Genomic DNA, 20,174 nt, shown 5'->3' with positions numbered 1-20,174 from the left:
ATGTGAGGATCCATGTCTTTTCCTCACTTTTCTACGCTTATAAAGACCAATAATTAAGCCCTCTTTATCTCTTACCTCACAGCACCAAACACATGTCAACCAGTGTTTAATACCCACCAAAGGTAGGGCATAGAATTAGAAAAGATGACAATTAAATTATCTAGAGAGTGAAAACCCTAATGGTTTGTAACCGCATATGAACAGGAAGCACTCAGCTTAAGTTTGAATGGATGTCGTGACGTTTGTTGCCTGCATCTGTGAAATGAAATCTACTAGGCTACCGTGAGGCCTTCCCCATGATTGCTGGTGGAGAATGAGAAGGGGAGAATGACGATCATTCCCATTTTTCTGCCAGCAGCCAAATTGCTCAGCAGATGAAAAATTAGCATTTAATCATATTTTAACAATAGTGTTCAGCCAAGTCGCAAAAATGCTATATGGCAGGATTTAGAAAAGATTCTCTGTGCTAAGTGTCTAGAGGGTTAGAGTGTAGCATGCATATAATATGTTAAGCTGATCAATATAGTCCCCAAACAAAAGCCCCTTCCTGGAAAATATTGCAGCTCTAGTCAGTATTATTGTCGTTTTGGAGAGAGCCCTGAGTTCAGTACTTTTGAAAAAAGTCTGCACCTGAAGAGAGTTGGTGCTTAGCCAGACTGTTTGGAATAGCCCTGTCTCCAGGGAAGGCTGTTTCCTAGGCCACTTTCTGCTTCACATACCCTGATTAGAGACAAGCTGGATGGGGGTTATGACATCTGAGAACCCAGGACAAACGTGGCTCCTGGCACTGTAATCTGATTTCAGAATGGCTTATGCAACTCACATTCCCCGTGGAGGCTTTCCCACATTTCTGGATAACTGATGAATATTTCTTTTCTTTCCCTCTTTTTTTTTTTTTTTTTCTGTGCAAGGAAGGAAAAACTTCTGCTCATTATTTGACCGAACAGGGCAGCCACCTCTTTGGAGTGAGGGCTGCACATGAATCAGTGATTTTCTACTTCTTCTTCCTTTCATTTACCTGCTGGTTTACTAGACACCCTGGTCGGCTCTGAAACCTCCCAATGACGTCAATGGGACAGAGAAATTGGAGCAGCAGAGACAGCTGCAATGCGCCATGTCTACTGAGGTTTTATTCTTTTCTCCCAGGGTGACATCCGAGACAGATATTATCTTAAATCAAGCCCTTCTGGCTCAGCACCAATCAAAGGCATTTTATCACGCAAAGCAGTAAAAGCTGCAATTAGAACATTGGTTTGGCTTTTTTCCCTAGGAATATTTTCTTCATGGCAATTAATAATGCAATTAAAACTGAGTTAAGCAGGAGAATGCTCACTAAAATATTTAATTAAAATATGGGAACAATTTCCTTTAATGTTTCATTTATCACACTATTTAAGAGTACTCTGTAGTTTGCATTTAAAAGTTCAGGCATTAAAGATACCACCTGTCTCAAAAATATAAATAAAAGACAATGTCTAAGAGATGTCCACATGTCAAGTAGCCAGAAAAACTAGTGACACAGATCGCACCGTCTTCCTTTCCTTTAAGGACTTAGTAGATCAGAAGTCTTGCAACAACTGACTGAAAAGAAACTGGCATTTGGGGAATTAACATGTTTTCACAATCATTCCAAATAAAAGCCAGAAGGAAGATAAGAGAGCCAATTGCTTTTTGTTGTTGATAAACACAACATATTATTTGCTGGTGCTAAAGCTCTCTTCTCAGCTAATATCACACAGGACCAAAAGAAACCAGACCTAATAACAGACCCCCCACCTTCCCTCCAAAATAATGAAAGGCCACTGCGTAAAGACTTAAGCATGTGCTTAAGTGTCAGCACCAGAGTTTGGGTTAGGGACAATGGAGAATGACAAAACACCTTGCCAAATGGGTCCTGTTTACCCATGGCAGGGATCTAAAGTGCTCTTTATTATTTGGATTGAAACAAATAAATTTCCTTTTAAACACTCTTTCACGAACTTGTCTGCGAAACAGACAACTTAACGCAGCTGAGCCTCTTAACTGATCCACCACTGGATTCTTCATTTATGCTTTTAGCATAATAGTATTCGGACAAGCATAGAAAGCTAATAGATGTGCCTGTATAGCAATCCCATCTCCTATTAGGTACATATTCTTAAATGACTGCATCGGCACAATGTTACAGACTGAAAGGATACACAAATAAAGCACCTTGGGGACTCTGAATGTGATCGTCACTGTTTTCAGATGTTTGCATAAAATTGTGTATTACTGTCTTTCAGTGCCAAGTAATGTGCTCTCTCTCTCTCTCTCTCCCACTCCCTCCCTTCCTCTCTCCCTCTCTCTCAGCTACCAACATGAGAATTAGTCTTACTTCCTGCAGCTAATCACCACTATCAGTAGAAAAAAAAATAATAATCAAATTAAGGCCATTTCACAGCTGTGGGAAACCAACTCCGAGCCAGCAGCCTGCCAAAGCTTGCTAGTGCTATAAGCAGTCTAAATGCCCAGGTTACCTAGCCACCAGGATGCTTCCCCCTTTGGTTTTTCTTGAGCTGGGTTCCTCTTTTCTGGCTGCAAGTCCCCTACTTCATGTCACCACTAAGGACTATGGCTGCAGCCTTATTCATGTTTCTCCTGTTAAGCTTAGTCTTCATCCTTGTAAATCACCAACCTAGACACAGTGCTTCCTGCCCAAGACCTCCGAGACTTCACAAAGCTTTTATGGAGGGGGAAAAAAAAAACCAACCCTCTCTCCTAGCATGTCTCAACAGACTTTACCTGATATGCAGCCTGATTAATTTCCTAACTTTCCCTTCCTTGTATGAGTCAGGATTCCCCGTGAACTCATCTTTCAAGTCTCTCAATTTGCTGCCCTGTTTCATGTTTCCACATATCTCCTGTCCTTTCCCTCAACGCAGCCTGCTGCTTCCTGGGAATAAAAGCTCCTCTCATGGCAGATGCTGACCAGACCGCAGGCTGTATTTGCTTACATCTGCTTTCTCCCTGCTTGACTGAGCTCCCCAGAGGAAGAACTGCAGGTTACTTATTTCTTTGTCTCACCTAGGCACAGAAGAGCCTGGGGTTGTTGAAACATGCTAAATGGATCCCTGGACAGGATCACTCCTGATTTCACTTGCTCCATCTCATCCAGAAAGCTTTCACTACCTTTTGATAGAACAGGGATGGAGTGAGGACACACTGGCCATAGGCCCTATGGTATGGGTATCGTTTCCACTGAGGGAATAGGTATTGGTTGGCTTTAAGAGCCATGAGAAAGGATACTACAAGTTCTAGAATTTTGTTCAAATAAATGGATTCAAAGACCAGACACTTTTTAGGTCAAAATTTTCCATTATGAGGTTCAGAGATGGGGAGGAGTTGAAGAGGCACTGACAAAGATGAGGTCTGACTTCCTCTGCTCAGAGCTGGGTGGAGGTGGAGTTGTTTTCCCTGGTAGAGGTTGGAGTTGAAAGCAGAGAACACACATTCTACGGGTTTCCTGTCCTTGTAAGAAGTACATTGTGTACCTTGTCAAACCAGAAATGCAATAGAGCTAGAGGAAGGAGTCTACCCAGCCTGCACATTGAGCCAATTAGTCCGTTGTTGAAGCTAGACTAATCCAAATGAGCTGGATGTCTTGGGTTATTTATTTAGTCATTCATTTAATAACTATAGATTGTCAGCCGTACCATCCTAGACATTATAGATTCAAACTTATACTTGTTAAGTGTCTATGTTTTAGTATACCTTTTCCCTTATAATTACATGTTTTATGTAATGATCAGACACCGTAGAGTACTCCTTTTGCCCATAGGCAGACTTTCTTTTCTAATTCATGCTACTGGGACTTCTCCACCTAAAATATATTTCTTACCTTCATTGCTATCCATGTTGTGCACTCTCCACTGTCTACTGACAAATAGGGTCACTGATGTCTAAGTATGTAATGACCTTTCTCTATTTCCTTATTTCTCCATTTTCCATTTGACAGTTCTTTGACCTTGCTGGTTGAGTTTCCATGACAAGACTGATAAACACTGACAGATCAATGACTTTAAATAAAGGTAGATCCTTATTGATAGATGATTGATATCCATCAATTGGATCTGAAATATATAAGATTCATTATCTGAAGTTAATGACTTATTCTTCACTTATTAACTACAATGTCTATATGACTTCTCCTTGCCCATAATGAAAATACCATGAGAATTTGTTAACTGCTGTTGTGGGCAATCAAAATATTTTTAGACAAGATCATTAGTCATCAACAAACTGGGTAATAAATGTTTTCTGTTTATAAAGGTCACAAAGCAATGTAAATATACTCATTAACTACAATTTAAATATTTATATGCTTATAAATGATGACTTAAAAGTTAAAATTATTACCAAGAAATCAGTAATTATGCAAATTGCATTTCACACATGCTGAAAGAGCAGCATTTTGGAGTCATGCAGAACTGAATTTTCATTCAGATTTTGCTCAGTGTGTGTTCCAGGAAAATTAACATCATCAAAACCTCTTCTGTAATACAGAGATGGGGCACCCATTAAACAATTTCTCATGAAGAATAGATCAGTATACATAAGGTATGTTACCCTGGGAAAGGTAAATATTTTATGTTTTCAATATATATACATATATGTATATATATATATATGTTTAATGTATATTTTTTTCATTGATTTCAAGTTTGTTAAAGAGAGAAAGGAGAAACTATCAAAGGGTGATTTCTCAGTATGCTCTATACCCCAGACTTTTTCTTAGCAATATATCAGACACATATATATGCATATGTATACCTACACACACACACACACACACACAGCATGCTTTTAATGCCCTTGTGAAAAAAAGAAATAATTGCCATTGTGACAAAAGATTATAGTACTTTAATATTTGAATTATAGTTCTAACTCTAAGATGTGTCCTGTCTTAGAAAGTGATTTTTGAAAAGGGACTGAAATATTACTGGGTTTTCACTGAGAAACGCTGCCTACTGACTCTCCCCTGGACTACTATGAAGCTTCATCTAGCTTGTGAGCCATTACAACACCCACCTTTTAAAGACTGTAGGGCATAGGGGGAGCCTTGTTTTGATTGATTACTTGGAATCAATAAAACACCAACGGCCTTGAGCTGAAGCTCCTAAAATGTCACAGAGCCTGAATATTTACTACATATGTGATAGACACAGTGGTAGGCTGCCATATTCTGACTATAGTTTATAGTACTATTCAGAACCAGCCAGAAATTTCAGTGCTTCGAAACTTTGCTGCTGTTGGCTTAAATAAAGTAACACCATTTTATTTACAAACAAGCCATCCTACAGGCCAAATGTTCCAAGAGTAAGAGGGCAAAAGACCTAGGTTCGTTGTATACCATTTGGACAAAATCACTGAAATTTCTGGATATGAGTACATTTCAAGTCATACAATTACTACACACGTACATGCACACTCATTAGTTTAAGTATTTGATGAGTACTTGTTATGTGCTAATGTTAGTCTAAGCTTATGTGTGCATATAGATACATCTGTCTGTACCATCTATACCGCATATCTATATTCACATGCCAGTTAGCAAGACTGGAAAAAAAATCTCTCTCTCATAGAGCTCACCTTCCATTTCACTGCAGTGAGTAATATGGGAGGTGTGGAAACATGCATAAATAAAATATAGAAGCCATTCTGTAGGCTTTATCTTGGCAAGAGTCAGCCATGCCCTTTTCTATCCGTGTCTATCTAAAGGGCCTCCCTCACACTCAGCCCCCAGAGATGTGGAGTACAAATGGCACCTCCTCGGTGAAACCTCTAGCTCTCTATGGGGCTCCAAGGAGCTTTATGCACAGCTCTTCTATGGTCTTTCTCCAGTCATTGTCTTGGCAGGTATCTATGTCACTCACTAGAGTACAGGACCTCCTGGACAGGAATATAGCAAGGATGGATCCTCACTAAGCGGCCCATCACTGGGGCCATTGGCCACAAGCCTGACAGAGGAGCAACCTCAATATGTCAGTTAGTGAAGGAATGTGGCTTCTAGCATAAAGAAAAGAGTAATTAACTGTGAGGGTAGCTGTGACTAGGATACTTCTTTGCATACCACCTACACTGAATCATTCATGAATTTAAGTAATATTTAGCTTGAAGTTGAGTTAATTTGCATGAAGTACTTTAGTACTGCTTTCCTGAAGATGATGTGACAGTCATGACAATTCAAAACTTCACTTTTAGTTATTGACACAAAAACCAATAAAGTGATCATTTTATACACTTTATGGCTTGATTGCCTTTTCAAATGCTTAATTTCACCTATGATATCATTTGGATCAGTAGAGCATAGGCAAGCTATTTACTTCCTCCAACCTTCTAAAACTGATGAGAAAATTAAATGTAAGTGCGAACCTAAGTAGGGGGCTTTAGCCCTCAGAATGAAAGTGATTGGCCCAATAGTACTTACTCCACAAAGCTGCATTTCAGGCAGGAGTGGTCCAAAAGTGGATGGACCTGCAGCCGTTAACCAGCACTGAGAGCAAGTCCTGCCAGGCCTGTGGGTTTTATAGGCAGAGCTCTCAAATTCACTTTCAGATTTGCTAATACTTTGCCAGTTGACCTCCAGTCTTGGGATCTTTGTTACAGTCAGCTTGGGGAACTTTGCCCTTATTGATTTCAACTGTGCAGCAAAGAAGAAGCTGTATCTCTGACAGGGAGGAAGGTCTTAGGAACAAGCTAACATCCCCACATCCCTCTCTGCAGTCAACTGGAGGATAATTCCCTGAGCCATCTGTTTTAACCAGCTTAGAAGTCCTAGGTACCTTTCAGACTGAATAAGAACAAATTCTTTCTTGCTCTTTTGTCTGCTGAGAAAAAGTCTTTTGCATGATTCTTCAGGGAGTTAATCTCATAAGGTTCGTTTTCCTGTCCCCAATTCAAAACAAGTGCATTTATACTTCTTTCTTCTGCCTGGCCCCAATGCTTCACAACACTCAGCTCCGGGCAGAGCAGAATGATAGATGGTTGACGTAAGTGAGCGTTCCACTTAAGTAGGCTCTGGGAAATTCCGTTAAATAGCCAAAGAAGAAAATACAAATGTAGCTGTTCAAGCATCGTGTGCACTTTCATTTGTCATGGAAGCAGGATTGTAGACACTTCTTACTGCTTCTTTTGTGGATGGCTAATGTCTTCGGAGGAGGATGCTGTCTACAGCCCCACAAGGAATCAGCTTGGGCATCCACAAATAAATTAGCTCTTAGTTGAAAGGAATTTTTATTTGGTCTGTACCTGCCAGTGGCTTTCAGCAAAAGACAGGGCATTCAGATTATATGAATATTCAGAATGCACTGGCTTTTCTCTTCATCCCAGGATCCTCGTTTCAGGTTTTTTCCTCTCCTGGTGCTGAGGTTGTTAGAGCAAAGGGTTATTTCTGAGCTACAGAAAAGCTACACTTTACAACAGAACTATACACAGAATTATAACCTAATGGTTGCCAGAATTGGCTTCTGCACGGTTTGACCATTAGCTTCTGCTTAGAGTTGAGCAGTGGCAAATACATTTTGTCAGGTTCCATGGATTTTCTCTTAGTTTAGAGAGTAAATATTTACTCATTTCTGGTAATGTCAACAAATTAGTAACTTGGTTCGTTTGTGGATGGCTACGGTACTCAGTTAATCTCATCATCTGACCTATTGGATATTGTAAATGTAGGTGGAACCCACTTTAAGAAGTAGCAGAAGACAAAGGAGTTGACTATGAAATTAACAAATGGGGTGCACTGCACTGTGCACGTGACTCCCATTATTGAAGGATTCCTTCTGAGATCTCTTTAAAGTCTCGTTCCTGTTGAGTATTAGAATGATTGTTTACATAGAATTAATTGATGCGCGTATAAGTGAAAAAGGAAAAGTGCAGTTTCATTTGTCATCTGAAGTTGTTATTAGTTGTAGTTCAATAGAAAAAACACATAGATAGACAGACTAACTTTAAAAGCGATGTAAACCAAATAGGTTCAACTGGGATAAATTCACTCAACTCTTAAGCGATTATATAAAAGGAGACCAAGTCACTAAGTGTAGAAAGTTTACAAAGTTTCTTATGTAGGTTTCTAAACCTTCCACTGTCAAAATTTGAAAATATTTTCCCACTTTTAATTCAGCAGTAAAATTGTGATCCCGTTTCCAACTTGCCATTGCTATACCTCAAAGATTACAGAGAAAGGCAAGCAGACTCTTGTGGGCTTGGCAGCACATGTCTAAATTTTGCCCTGTTAAAATAGAACACAACTCTATTTCTTTGGAAGTACCCCTGGGTTCCATAGAAACCACCCTAAGTAGCCTCCGCCTCCAGGCTGGTGTCTCATTGAGCTGCATCCATTCCTGCCTGAATGCACTTGTGAGCTCCTCATGGCTCTCAGAGCTAAACTGAAGCTGTTGTGAAGTTCAGCCACCTTGGTCTGCCTTTTCGTTGTTATCTCCAGCAATCCCTGTCTACTTGTGGCTTGGGACAGCACAAGTATTCCTTACACCCCCAACCCCAAGCCCCTAAGTAAATATGGCTCTACTATATTGTGACTGGAAGATCTGTCTGACAATTTTCCATTTACCTATAGCTTACTTATCCATCAATATTCTAGTCATGAGTCAGTTCTTTTATGACCCTATTGGACTCAGGCACATCTGTGATGCGAAGGCAAAGCATGCATACATGTATTACTGTTGTAGCAGTAATATAGGAACTCATTTATTTTTGGATTCATCCTCTCTGCTAGCTAGACAACTTTCATTTCCAGAAACCCAGTACAATATCTGATAAATAATAAGTGCTCAACAAACATGTATTGGAAAGAAGAGTAAATCAAACCATTTTGTGGGATAAATGAGAAATTTCAAAAGTTGAATTGTATAGTACATTATAGCTAAAAAGATAGGTATGTTAAACAATGTTAACCAACTTTCAGATAACTTAACCTAGACAAAACAGGGATCACTAATCTACATTGAGTTCCTTGGACCAAATTCTCCACTAAGTACATCTCATTTAAACGCCACCGTCAGACACATCATACCCACATTATTTTTTATTAGATATTTTCTTCCAAATTATTTTTTGTTTTTAATATGAACTTGCATTTGGAGTGCTTCATTTGTGCCAGGACATGCAATGACCCTTCTTATCAGTCCCCCAGTCTTCACAAGACTTTAAGGCAAGGCCTGGGAGCTCACTTACAGCCAAGAAAACTGGAGTCCTCCCCCACCCAAGCTGGCAAGCAGGGAGCTTGACTTTCCGGCTTTGTGGGTCAGGTTCATCTTGTCTCATTGGAATGGGGTCCCACTCCTCAAACGGCGACTCCCATTCACCTTCCAAAGGCACTTCATCCCCAAAGAGGATTTGTGATCAAAGATCCAACCTTTCTCTTAAAATATGTTCACTCGCTAGAAATTACACTGATATTGTTCACACAGCACTGTTCTGGAAGAACAGAAACCCGCCATAAGTCAAAGAGCTGTGTTCTGCCTTTGACCATTGCTTCAGCAATGCCCATGACAACCTTAAACTAACACAAAGGAGATAGATAACCTAAAGGAGACGGAAGTAGGTAGATAGTATATGTTGAGCTCTTTGGACCAGATACTGTGCTAAGCACATCTATATCTCATTTAAAGACCATGGTCAGACACATATATTACAAGGAGAAGAAAATAGCAAAAAATTTTTTGATCCCATTAAGCCAGTTTCCCCTTTAAAGTCAACATTTTGGGGGAATAATAAGAATTCTAAGTTTCTTTTCCTTGCATGTCTCTTAAATTCTAAAAAAAAAAAAATGTTATCAGGAAAAATTGTGGTTGGACATATGAGGACTAATTATGTTCAAAATGAGGAATTGGAGTGCTGTGATTTCTGTATTTGCTCATCAATGTTGCTGAAAAGTGAATGCAGTAACGAGTCCCACACCAGATACTGTGTAAGTCATTATGCCAACCGTCCTTTCTATCCTCTAGAATCACTGCAAACAAGTCTGAGGCTTAAAATATGTATACCAATTCCACTGGAGTACATGAAGCCGGAGTTGTTCAATGGCACAAATCATTCACGTCAAACCAACAAGTATTTACTTGGTTCTGGTCTGTGATCATTTCTGTCCCTCATCCACCTGTAATTCCATATTTCTTAAAGCCATTAGCCCTCAAAATGGAGTTGCAGATTATTTTTTTTTAAAAAACAGTGAAAACTAATTTAAGTCTCTTTTATAGCTCAGGGGTACATGATTCGCGGTTGGTTGTAGCCCAATAGTGGCTTGCCTAGCACGTGTGAGGGCCTAGGTTCTATCCCCCGTACTGCCAAAATAAATAAACAAAAAGTACAAGATTAAAAACATAATCCATGAACCAAATAAAATATGTATTTAGGATGGCTTTAAAAAATATTTACAGATTATAATAATTGCTCATTACCTTCTTTGTAAGAGCTTAATAGATGAAAGATTTTCAAATAAAGTCTCATTTTAAACTTCATAAAAAATTAATATTCACAAATTTCACTCTGGCTTGAATAAGCAGATTACTTAAATTATTATATAAAAACTTCACTCAATTTATTCTATATTTCTAAAATTAAAAAGAAAACAGAAAGGAAAGAACTTTTAACTATGATAAAAGTAATAGAACTTTCACTAGGCTCCAAACATCGTATAATCTTACAAAGCTCACATTGCCCCTAGCATCTGCTTATTTGAAATTTCTCATTACTCGTGTTTAAGCGTGAAGCCACCTCCCAGTTCTGCTTGCGAGTGTCAGATCAGGTTGGTGGCTACAGCAACACCTACCATATCCAGGAGTGTCTCCTGGGAGGAGGCAAGTCGTTCACGTGCAACATCCTGAACCGGTACCCTGTCAGCCCACCGCTCAGCAACTTAGCTCATCTCCATGCGTTTCTCTGTGTTCTCGCTGCCAGAGTTTCTACGGAGCTCTTTGTCCGTTCATCTTTCTTTCTGATGGCATGCCACTCTCCATTGCGGAGTAGAGATCATTCCAGTGTGAGAAGCAATGACTTAGCAGTCGACACACGAGGTTGCAGAGGACCATCGCAAGTAGCTTCCTTTAGAAATCAGATGAGAAAATTGACGTGCAGCCAAATCAGCATGAGAGCCTCCCGTGGGGTGTGTAGCACTGCGTGCAGTTTACCTCAGAGAAGCAAAGAATTTGAGTATCCGAAACTGCAGAAAACCACCCCTTTAAACAGTGTTCATTTTGTCCCTTGCTCTGTATTTTCTCTCCTGTGCCTGGTGATATGTCAGCTTATGGGGGGGGGGGGGCTGTTCTTTTAGCCGAAGTTCACAGTGCTCACATTAATCAAATGATCTCTCTTCTCTTTCCACCCTTTGCATTGCATTTTGAGCTATTGAACCTCCTGTCTGACTCGTTCTGCATTGTTTAGCCCATTCAGAACACGGCGAGAGAACGCCTAACACACGGGGTCAGATTTCCTTACATATGTTAGACTACAGCCACGGAGAAACCCTGGAGAGATTTTTAAGTCCTTTTCATTGCAGAGGATTATGGAGCAAAGAAAATGTCTGTGTTACACAAAGAAATAACAGTGAGACTGGAATAATGAATTCAACTTTCAGGCTTCGGTGGGCTCTCTCTCCTGACTGCTCTCAGCATGCGGGTGTGCATTTAAACTTCGACTCTGGCCCAGGAAGCTTGGTCTCTCAGTAGATGCAATGATCTCTCAAGGAACGGGATCACCATTAACTTAGCACAGCAGGAAGAGATTCAAAGACCTTTAGATTGCCCCCAGGGAACTAAAGGGATAAATGTACCCAAAAGACACTAAACAGGGAGGACAGGGGTGCCAGTGTTCTGGATCCTGGGTAAAATATGGTTATTACTTTTACTAGCAACAGCAATCTTCAGTCAAATGAAAAGGCAGGCTTACGTGGAATCACCTTTGTTTTGCTTTGGGCTTTATTCTTATTAATCAACATTTGACATCCCGATAACAGGATATTTTAGCTGGATCCATGCTCCTGGAAGGGTTACCTGGTTTATTTCAGGTTTGCTTCCACCCCTTTGCTTCCTCTCCCTCATTATGCTCCAGAGAAGCTGACCTTAGGAACAAACTCATTTTTGTGATGGCAACAACTGACATACATATGTATGTATACATGTATGTATCATGTATGGATGCACATATGTATCCTGTATGTATATGAGAAGGTTGACCTGTTGGTCTTTGCTAATTGGACTTTGCTCTTGTGTCCTTCCATTGTGCTTTCAGAGTAACATCCAGAAAATTAATTAAAAACCCAGATCACAGATTATCCACCAGTCAGAACTCTGCAGTTCATTTCCACTATTTCCCAAATCAGAACCAAAGTCAACATAAGCTCAAGTTCCAGGTATGATCATCTCTCTGGCCCCTCATTCACATGCTTGGGCAGGGGCTTTTGCTGTTCCTATGTCATGCCAGTTCTTCTACATGAAAAATCTCAGTGTCCATTTTCTTAAGTTTTATTTTTTTAAGGTTCTTCTCAGCGAGGAGTCATAGCACACATTTAGAATCTCAGTTCTTGTGCGTTTGAAGCTGGAGGATTTGAACTGAGTTCAAGGCCAGCTTAGGCTACAATGTCATAAGGCTACATCAGCTTAGGCTCTGGTGTCATAAAGCCCACCAGCAACAAACTTGCCCAACCAAGAGAAAGCATCCTCTCAGAGTCAGTGTCCACTCACGTGTTCCTCTCAGGTCATTGCTCTAATGTCAACTTCTTACAGAGGCTGCACCTGGCCTTCCTGCTTCTGCGCTCTACTGTGTCATCCCTTGCAGTTTCTGTCACTAATGTACAACGTAATATTCATCACATTTGTATCATTGCACAGGGACACCTCAAAAGAAAGAGACTATCATCCTTTCGCTGCTTAATGGCAGGGTCTACTTTATTGCCTAGTATAATGGAGGTACTCAGCAAATGTTTGCTGAAAAATTCATTCAGAAATTAAAATGAATGCTGGTCCACAGGTTGATGGGTAACAAGAACAGAAGACAGTTGGCTTAATTTGTGGTTAAATGCAAGTGATTGTTGTGAAAGCAATAGTTTGGGCCAGGATAACTCATGTTCTCACATCCATGTTAATGCACATGGAGGCCAGAGAACACTGTTAGGGATCTTCTATGATTTTTTTTTGAGGAAAAGGTTTCTCACTAAACCTGGAATGTCATCATTTTGTTTATATGACTAGCCAGTGAGCTGCAGGGATCCACCTGTTTCTCCCCCCCCCCCCCCGCCCCAACACTGGAGCTATAAAACCTATGCCACTGTGTAAAGCTTTTACACGGATGCTGTGATCCAAATCCAGGTCTTTAAACTTATGCAGCAGGCTCTTTACCCACAAAGCCATCTTCCCTGGCCAAGAACAACTCTTGGAGGGAAGGCTTTATACTCTCCAGTGGTAAGGCAATCAATCAACACAAGTATTGAGCAATCGTCAACGAAGAGGAAGAAGACACTGGTGACTGAGGCTCTGGTCACTTAGCAGATAGCAAGGTGACTTCTGAATGCAACCGACGGATTGCTTTTGGGTAAGTAAAGAGAGATAAATTTACAAAGCCCACCTAGGAATCTCTGACAAGAAGTTTTAAAAGATGAAGCATGGTTAATTCATCTCATCATTTGCCCTAGGTTCTTCCTGCAGCTGCAATGACAAACTAAGATTTTACTCTTGAAAAGAGGGTTAAGAAAGAAAGAAAGAAAGAAAGAAAGAAAGAAAGAAAGAAAGAAAATATAACCTTATTTTCTTTTGCAGTTTAGAGGGATTAACAAAAAATCCTGTGTTCCTTTTATTTTAAATACCTTAATATATGGTTCACTTGCTGAAAAATACACCTTTATAAAGTGTTCAATTACAGTAAAAATGCAATTATGCACTGGTCACTACTATCAAATTTCTTTTTTTTTTTTTTTTTTTTGGTTTTTCGAGACAGGGTTTNTCTGTATAGNCCTGGCTGTCCTGGAACTCACTTTGTAGACCAGGCTGGCCTCGAACTCAGAAATCCGCCTGCCTCTGCCTCCGGAGTGCTGGGATTAAAGGTGTGCGCCACCACGCCCGGCCAGCTCAAATTTCTTAATATTGTCCTCATCCCTAAAGATATCAAGTTTCTATCCATCATTACCTATACCTCTTTGTAAGTACATTAATCTCTCTGCCTCAGTGCTTCGCCTATCCTAAACAGATCACATAGATTAAAGCATACAGTATGCTTAGATCATACTTGTATATGTCACACATATTGTCTATCTACAACAGTGTTATAATGGTTAATTTTAATTGTCAATTTGATACAGTCCGAAATAGTCTTGGAAGAGTCTCAATAAAAGATTATTTACATGATGTTGGCCTGTGGGTCTGTCTACCTTAACTTATGAATGTAGGAAGATTCAGCCTACTGTGAGCAGTTCCATTCCCTATGCAGGAGTACTGAACTATGTAACAGAGAAATTTAACTGAGCACAAGTATGCAAGCACACACACATATGTGGTCATTTCTGTCTACTCTTAACTGTGAACACACAGCTCCTGGCTAGACTTCCCCACCATGAACTCTGACCTGGAAGTGAAAACCAGAGTGAAGAACTTACTCCCTTGAGTTCCGTTTTGCCAGGATATTTTATCACAGCAACAGAAATGAAACTAGGAAAATTGTCATGTACAATATGTGGTTTCTTTCTCAACATAGAGCTTTACTCATATTGTAGTATGCATAAGAGTTTCATTGCTTTTTATTATGAAAAGTATCTCCTGTGGATACATCTCATTTTGTTTGTGTTGACTGCCATTGGACTTGCTTCAGTTTTTTAAGCTATTATTAATGAATATTGCTTCTATAAATTCACTCATATATAAGTATTTATACAAATGCACATTTTCATTTTTGCTTGATGAAATTCAGAATGAAGTCACAAGGTTGTATCATAACTTGTCTAATCTTTTAAAGACCTGTAACTTTCCCAACCACAATGTGAGTTCTAATTTCTTAGTCTCTTCTCTAGCATGTGTTATTGTCTACCATTTTAGTGGTAGACATTTGAGCCGGTGTAAAGTGGTCAGCTCAGTGTGGTTTTGGCTTGCATATCCCAGAGAGTTAGTAATATCCAGCATATTTTGTTGGGTGTTGGCCACTTATATATCCTCTTTGGAGAAATGAAGACTCAGATTTTCTGCTGAAGGCCTGGGGTGTAGCTGGGATAGAGTTCTGGCATAATTAGTACAAGACTGTTAGGTTGATCCATAACACAGTAAGATGAAGAAACAGAAACCCCAAAGAAAACAAATATGTATTTATTTTCTTGTTTGAAAACCTGGATGATGCAGAGTCTTACTGCAGATCTATAACGGCTGCTGGTATATTCTGGAAGGAAAACCCTTCACAGATACATGACTTATGTGGATTTCCTCCCATTCTTTGCCTTTTCAGCTGCTTTTAAAAAGTCTGTTTTTGTCTTATTAGTTATAAAATAATGTTCTTAGATGCAAAGAAAGTATATAATGTGTGATCTTAGTTAAGTCTAGTTGATCTTTCTTTTCTTTAGTCTCTATTTGGATGCTTTTCCACTTAGCACTTTTAGAACATTTTGAAAGTGTTTACACTATAGAAGCTTTGCATGTTCATGGAAATTTTATTTTGAACTACTTTATTCTTCTTGATGCCATTGTTAATATAATTACTTTAATTTAAATTTTCAAGTTGTACTTTACTGATGCATAGACTTACATTTGATTTTGTGTGTTGATCTGATCTTTGAAATATTGTTTAGCCCCTTTGTATTTTTATTTATTTCCTGGTATGCGTGGAGGAGGTTGTATGCATTCCTTGATATCTGCAATGTAAGTTCTTAAACAGTGAAACTGATTTAGGTTAATTTGGGCAACTGAAGAAAGAAAAACGTCCATTGAGCTTCTTGAGAGAAACCTACTGACTCTCCAGTGTCAGTCTTGGCAAAATGAGTGACCTCTGACTTGCATTTCTCACTAAATGTTACAAATATATACATATATATATACATATATATATATATATATCAGTCTTGTAAATAATCCTCTGAAGTAAGGATCATTTTGTGTGTGTGTATATATATATATATATATATATATATATATATATATATNTATATATATATATATATATATATATATATATATATATCAGTCTTGTAAATAATCCTCTGAAGTAAGGATTATTTTGTTCTTATTTAAAATAAAAACTCAACCTAATGAATTTTCATGGCTGCAGTTAATTATCATGGCAGCGATTCAAAGGAAATAGGTCTGAGAGGTGTGACTTACACCTGCATATCGCCTTGTCAGCTGTTACATGTGAGCACTGACTGCTATTTCTTGTATAGTAAAGCTCACTTTCTATAACAGTAGTTCTTGATCCCTTCCAAAGCAATACTGGAGAATCATTGGGCTTGGGAAAGATTACAAGCAGAAAACTTTATTTCAGGAGTGCATCTACAAATGGTTCTTTTTGGCTTTTCTGTTCCAGCAGGTTCTATGCACAGATCTTGGATTCAGGCTTGGTTGCCCCTCACCAACCAACAGCCTTTCCTGAACAAGGAGTTAAAAGAAAGGTGACTGCAGTACCTCTTGCAGTTCCACTGAGGACCTGTACAGCCTGGCCCAGAGCAGCTGGCAATTGCTTAATTAAGACAGCACTGGTTTATGCCACTAACTTTTCAACTTACTAATGTTAAATGACATCATAAAGCTGATTCCTCTCTAACAAATTTTAAGTGCTTAATCATGAATTTAAGAAGCTAGAGAGATGGCTCGGCAGTTAAAGAGAACTGGTTGCTCTTCTAGAGTTTCTGGGTTCAATTCCCAGCAACCACATGTGGCTCACAACCATCTCCAATGGGATCTAATGCCCTCTTCTGGTATATCTGAAGATAGCAACAGTGTACTCATATATGTTAAATAAATAAATAAATAAATAAATAAATAAATAAATCTTTTTTTTTAAACACGACTTAATTGGCTGAAGTAAATTACAATAAATGTTGTGCTTCTGAACATAATCTGATTATTTGGTTTTGCTTGCAAGCCAACTTCTTTAACGAGCATCTCTTTAACATGAAAAATCAGTGTCTGTGGCATTTTACTTATAAATAATAAAAGCAGCAATAATGCTGGCTCTGATCGTTATAGAATTTTATACAAACAAACAAGCAATTAAAATAGAATTATTAAATCTGATTTTAGAGCCCCCCCCAAAAAAAAAACTTCAATGCATATTTAGCTGCCGCCACAATCTTGTGATAAAAGTATATGCATTTCCTTTGTATGATTAAAGAAACTGATGTTCAGGCAAACTTTATCTACTGCTAGACCTTTTGAGACAGTATTGCTGTTTCTATTTCGCAGATGAGTCTGACAGAGGATTTGCCTTACACAGTGTTCAACACTGTAGTAAGTAAAATGTAGGGAAGGAGTCAGGAAGACAATGACAGCTCAGCTCAGGTGATGGCCAGTGACCTGCCCATAATAAAGATGAGACAACTGACTTCAGATCATGTCAGGTTGGATCTTCTGCTTATTATAAACATAGTAGCTAGCTCATTGACTTTTATCCTAATAATTCACAATCATAAATTCTTTCCTTGGTTGATTTAATGCCCTCATCACCTTACCCCACATACTATGACCAGAAGTCAGTACAGTCTGCAAGCAAATGGAGATTTGTAGCTATGGAAAAGTGGGCAGTTAGCTGGCTACTCAAAACCTGATGCACCCTCTAGTAGAGTATGTTAGATCGATTGGATTCAGTAACTAGCTCTGAATGATTAATAGTAGAGTCTGGAGATGTTCCACTCTCAATATGCCACACATTGTCAGGCTACCTTTGTGTGCTGTGTGTGTGTGTGTGTGTGTGTGTGTGTTAGACAAGGAGATCACAAGGTACCAGAATGGCAAAAATCAAAGTAGACAAGCACACAACCCCTCAGCACCCAACATCCCTGTAAAATTGCAAGCTTGTCCCTGAGTTTTATTTTTCCAATATGGATAAAGTCAATCAAGAGGCAGAAAACTCACAAAACATCCCAGGGATGACCTCACACTCAAGACTTTCACTGAATATTCGGACAGTCCAGAGACACTCACGAACCAGCTATGATCAGGGCACATCCTCATCAGTCAAGAACATTTGGATTAAGATGAGTCCTTTGATGAGTGCCTGCCATGCATGAGTGTGATATGGGCGTTGCTAAGTACCATGGGGTTTATGCAGATTCTCATAGACTGTAACAAGTTTACAATTTTGTTGCCATCAACTCTGTTTCAAAGACAATGGAATCAGATATCCAAAAGATTAAGTCATGTGCTTATGGTCACAAAGCTAGTGAATCTGAGAGTCTAGCCCAGATGTGTTTACCCATAAATTACTGATGCTTTTACACTGCCAGAAGTCTGGGTGGAAGAGCAGTGGATAAGTGGCTGATCTTTAGAACAAGGATAAGTCACTGAACAGAAGGGTCATTTATGTAAATGGTCACAGAGTCATGTGATGCTGTAAGCCAGGAAGCCGAATGTACATAGTAGTTACAGCACAACCTCTGTAGCTTTGGAGGGAAAATGGGTAATTTGCGTGAAAATACCTTGTGAATAGCAAAAGACCATCGAAATAAGAACTTCAAAATATTAGAAGAAGAAAAAGAGTCTCTTAAAGGATGAATTGATTTCTTATTCAAAGAATTGAGTGTTCAACCAGATACTCACTTAGAAACAGTATCCTGATATTTTAGACTTGGGCGAGTCTCCAAAAGCTCCCACCAGGGATAGTTTCCTGCATTCAGTCTAACAACATATTCCAACAGAAAGAAAAAGCCCATACTGTGTGTGTGTGTGTGTGTGTGTGTGTGTGTGTGTGTACATGCATGTTGGGGGATACTCTATGTGGATGAATTTATGTGCATGTGTGTGTGCACTTGTGCATGTGTGTGTGTCCATGTATGTGCTGGTTTTTAGATTTGCATAACCATAGCTATTAATTGGCACTGGTTCTGGGTTCAAACCTGTCATCAATTCACGCCTTGATCTGCTGTACAAATTGTTCTGTACTCAGTGTGAAAGCAAGAGCGAGGCACTTATAATAACCTTTCTGAATGATGAGTTTCCAAGACTTAGGAGAGTATACTGTAATTTCAGAAGGGAAAAGAGCCACCTTTTCATCTTCTAAAAGGCTGCTTGAGAATATTTTTTAATTCCTGCCTGACAGTGTGTGCGTCCTTTAGGATGAGACTGTGATCTGGAAACAATAACATCCCGGAGTTGAAACAGAGCAGCTCTCCGTGCTGCTGGAGGGCCACAAGCCAACTTGGCTCATCATGAAGTCTGACACAGGCACCCCCTCCTGATGTGCTTTGTTTTCATATTTAAATAAATCCTAGAGGCACAGTCGGTATAATTGGATCTTCAGAGGTACTAAGAATCAATTTGACGTTAGAAAACTTTCCTGTAAAGACAAGACCATCAGTGGCTATTGACTCAAACCTGGCCATTTTACAAATAAAGAAACTTGTTCAGAGACCTGTGTGAGGCTGCTTCAACTTTTTCCCAGTTTTGTGGATATATTAGAGGCTTGTCCCCATTAAAGATGACACTAAGTAGATTGTGTCATATGTTTAACTCTACTTACTGAGTACTAAATAAAATAATTTAGTAACTCAGTGGAGCAGAAAGGGAGTTACTGGAACTACACAGACCTGAATTCAAATCTCATTTAGTTTCTTAATCGGTAACAGGTAATTTAATTTCCTGGGCTTTGAGGTTTGCAACCATAAAGCGAGGATATAATATACTGCACTATTTAAAGATCTTGAATTTGTGAGTGCCGAGCAACTAATTAAAATGGGCACAAGTAAAACAGAGGAACTATTGGGCCCTAGAATGAAGCTATTGTAATAAATGAAAGGGTAGATGCAGTGCCAACCTCAAGCAATACTGAATAGAAAGATTCAACAGTTCTTGGTCCCTATATCTGCGCTGTCTCTAGTCTCTATATGTCAAGCAAGACCTGTTAGTCAAGCTCTTTCACACAGGGACACAGTCATGCTCTGTGCCTCAGCCTCATGATGAGAAGGAAGGGCTCTTCCCTGCTTTAGTCTTTATTGTAAAAGTCCCACGTGGCAGCCT

The 20,174-nt window shown here is 39.3% G+C and overlaps 1 protein-coding gene across 7 annotated transcripts in view; it reads right to left on the bottom strand.

Moving 5' to 3' along the window:
• Pde4b (phosphodiesterase 4B) overlaps nucleotides 1-20,174 on the bottom strand; it is a 518,640-nt gene that overhangs the window by 177,984 nt on the left and 320,482 nt on the right. Inside the window, exon 1 of one of the 7 annotated variants that reach the window (XM_029475819.1) lies at nucleotides 10,808-11,260. The exons of the other annotated variants lie outside the window; for them this stretch is intronic. Within the exon in view, the coding sequence (XP_029331679.1) occupies nucleotides 10,808-10,857 (50 nt within the window). The 5' untranslated portion in view covers nucleotides 10,858-11,260. Of the gene's footprint in view, nucleotides 1-10,807; nucleotides 11,261-20,174 lie in introns of those variants that run through there. 7 annotated transcript variants of the gene reach the window in all.

The sequence above is a fragment of the Mus caroli genome, chromosome 4 (genome assembly GCF_900094665.2).
Source record: "Mus caroli chromosome 4, CAROLI_EIJ_v1.1, whole genome shotgun sequence".
NCBI classification, from domain to species: Eukaryota; Metazoa; Chordata; class Mammalia; order Rodentia; family Muridae; genus Mus; species Mus caroli.
Note: the sequence above shows the minus strand (reverse complement) of the source record. Positions and strands in the feature narration are given on the sequence as shown.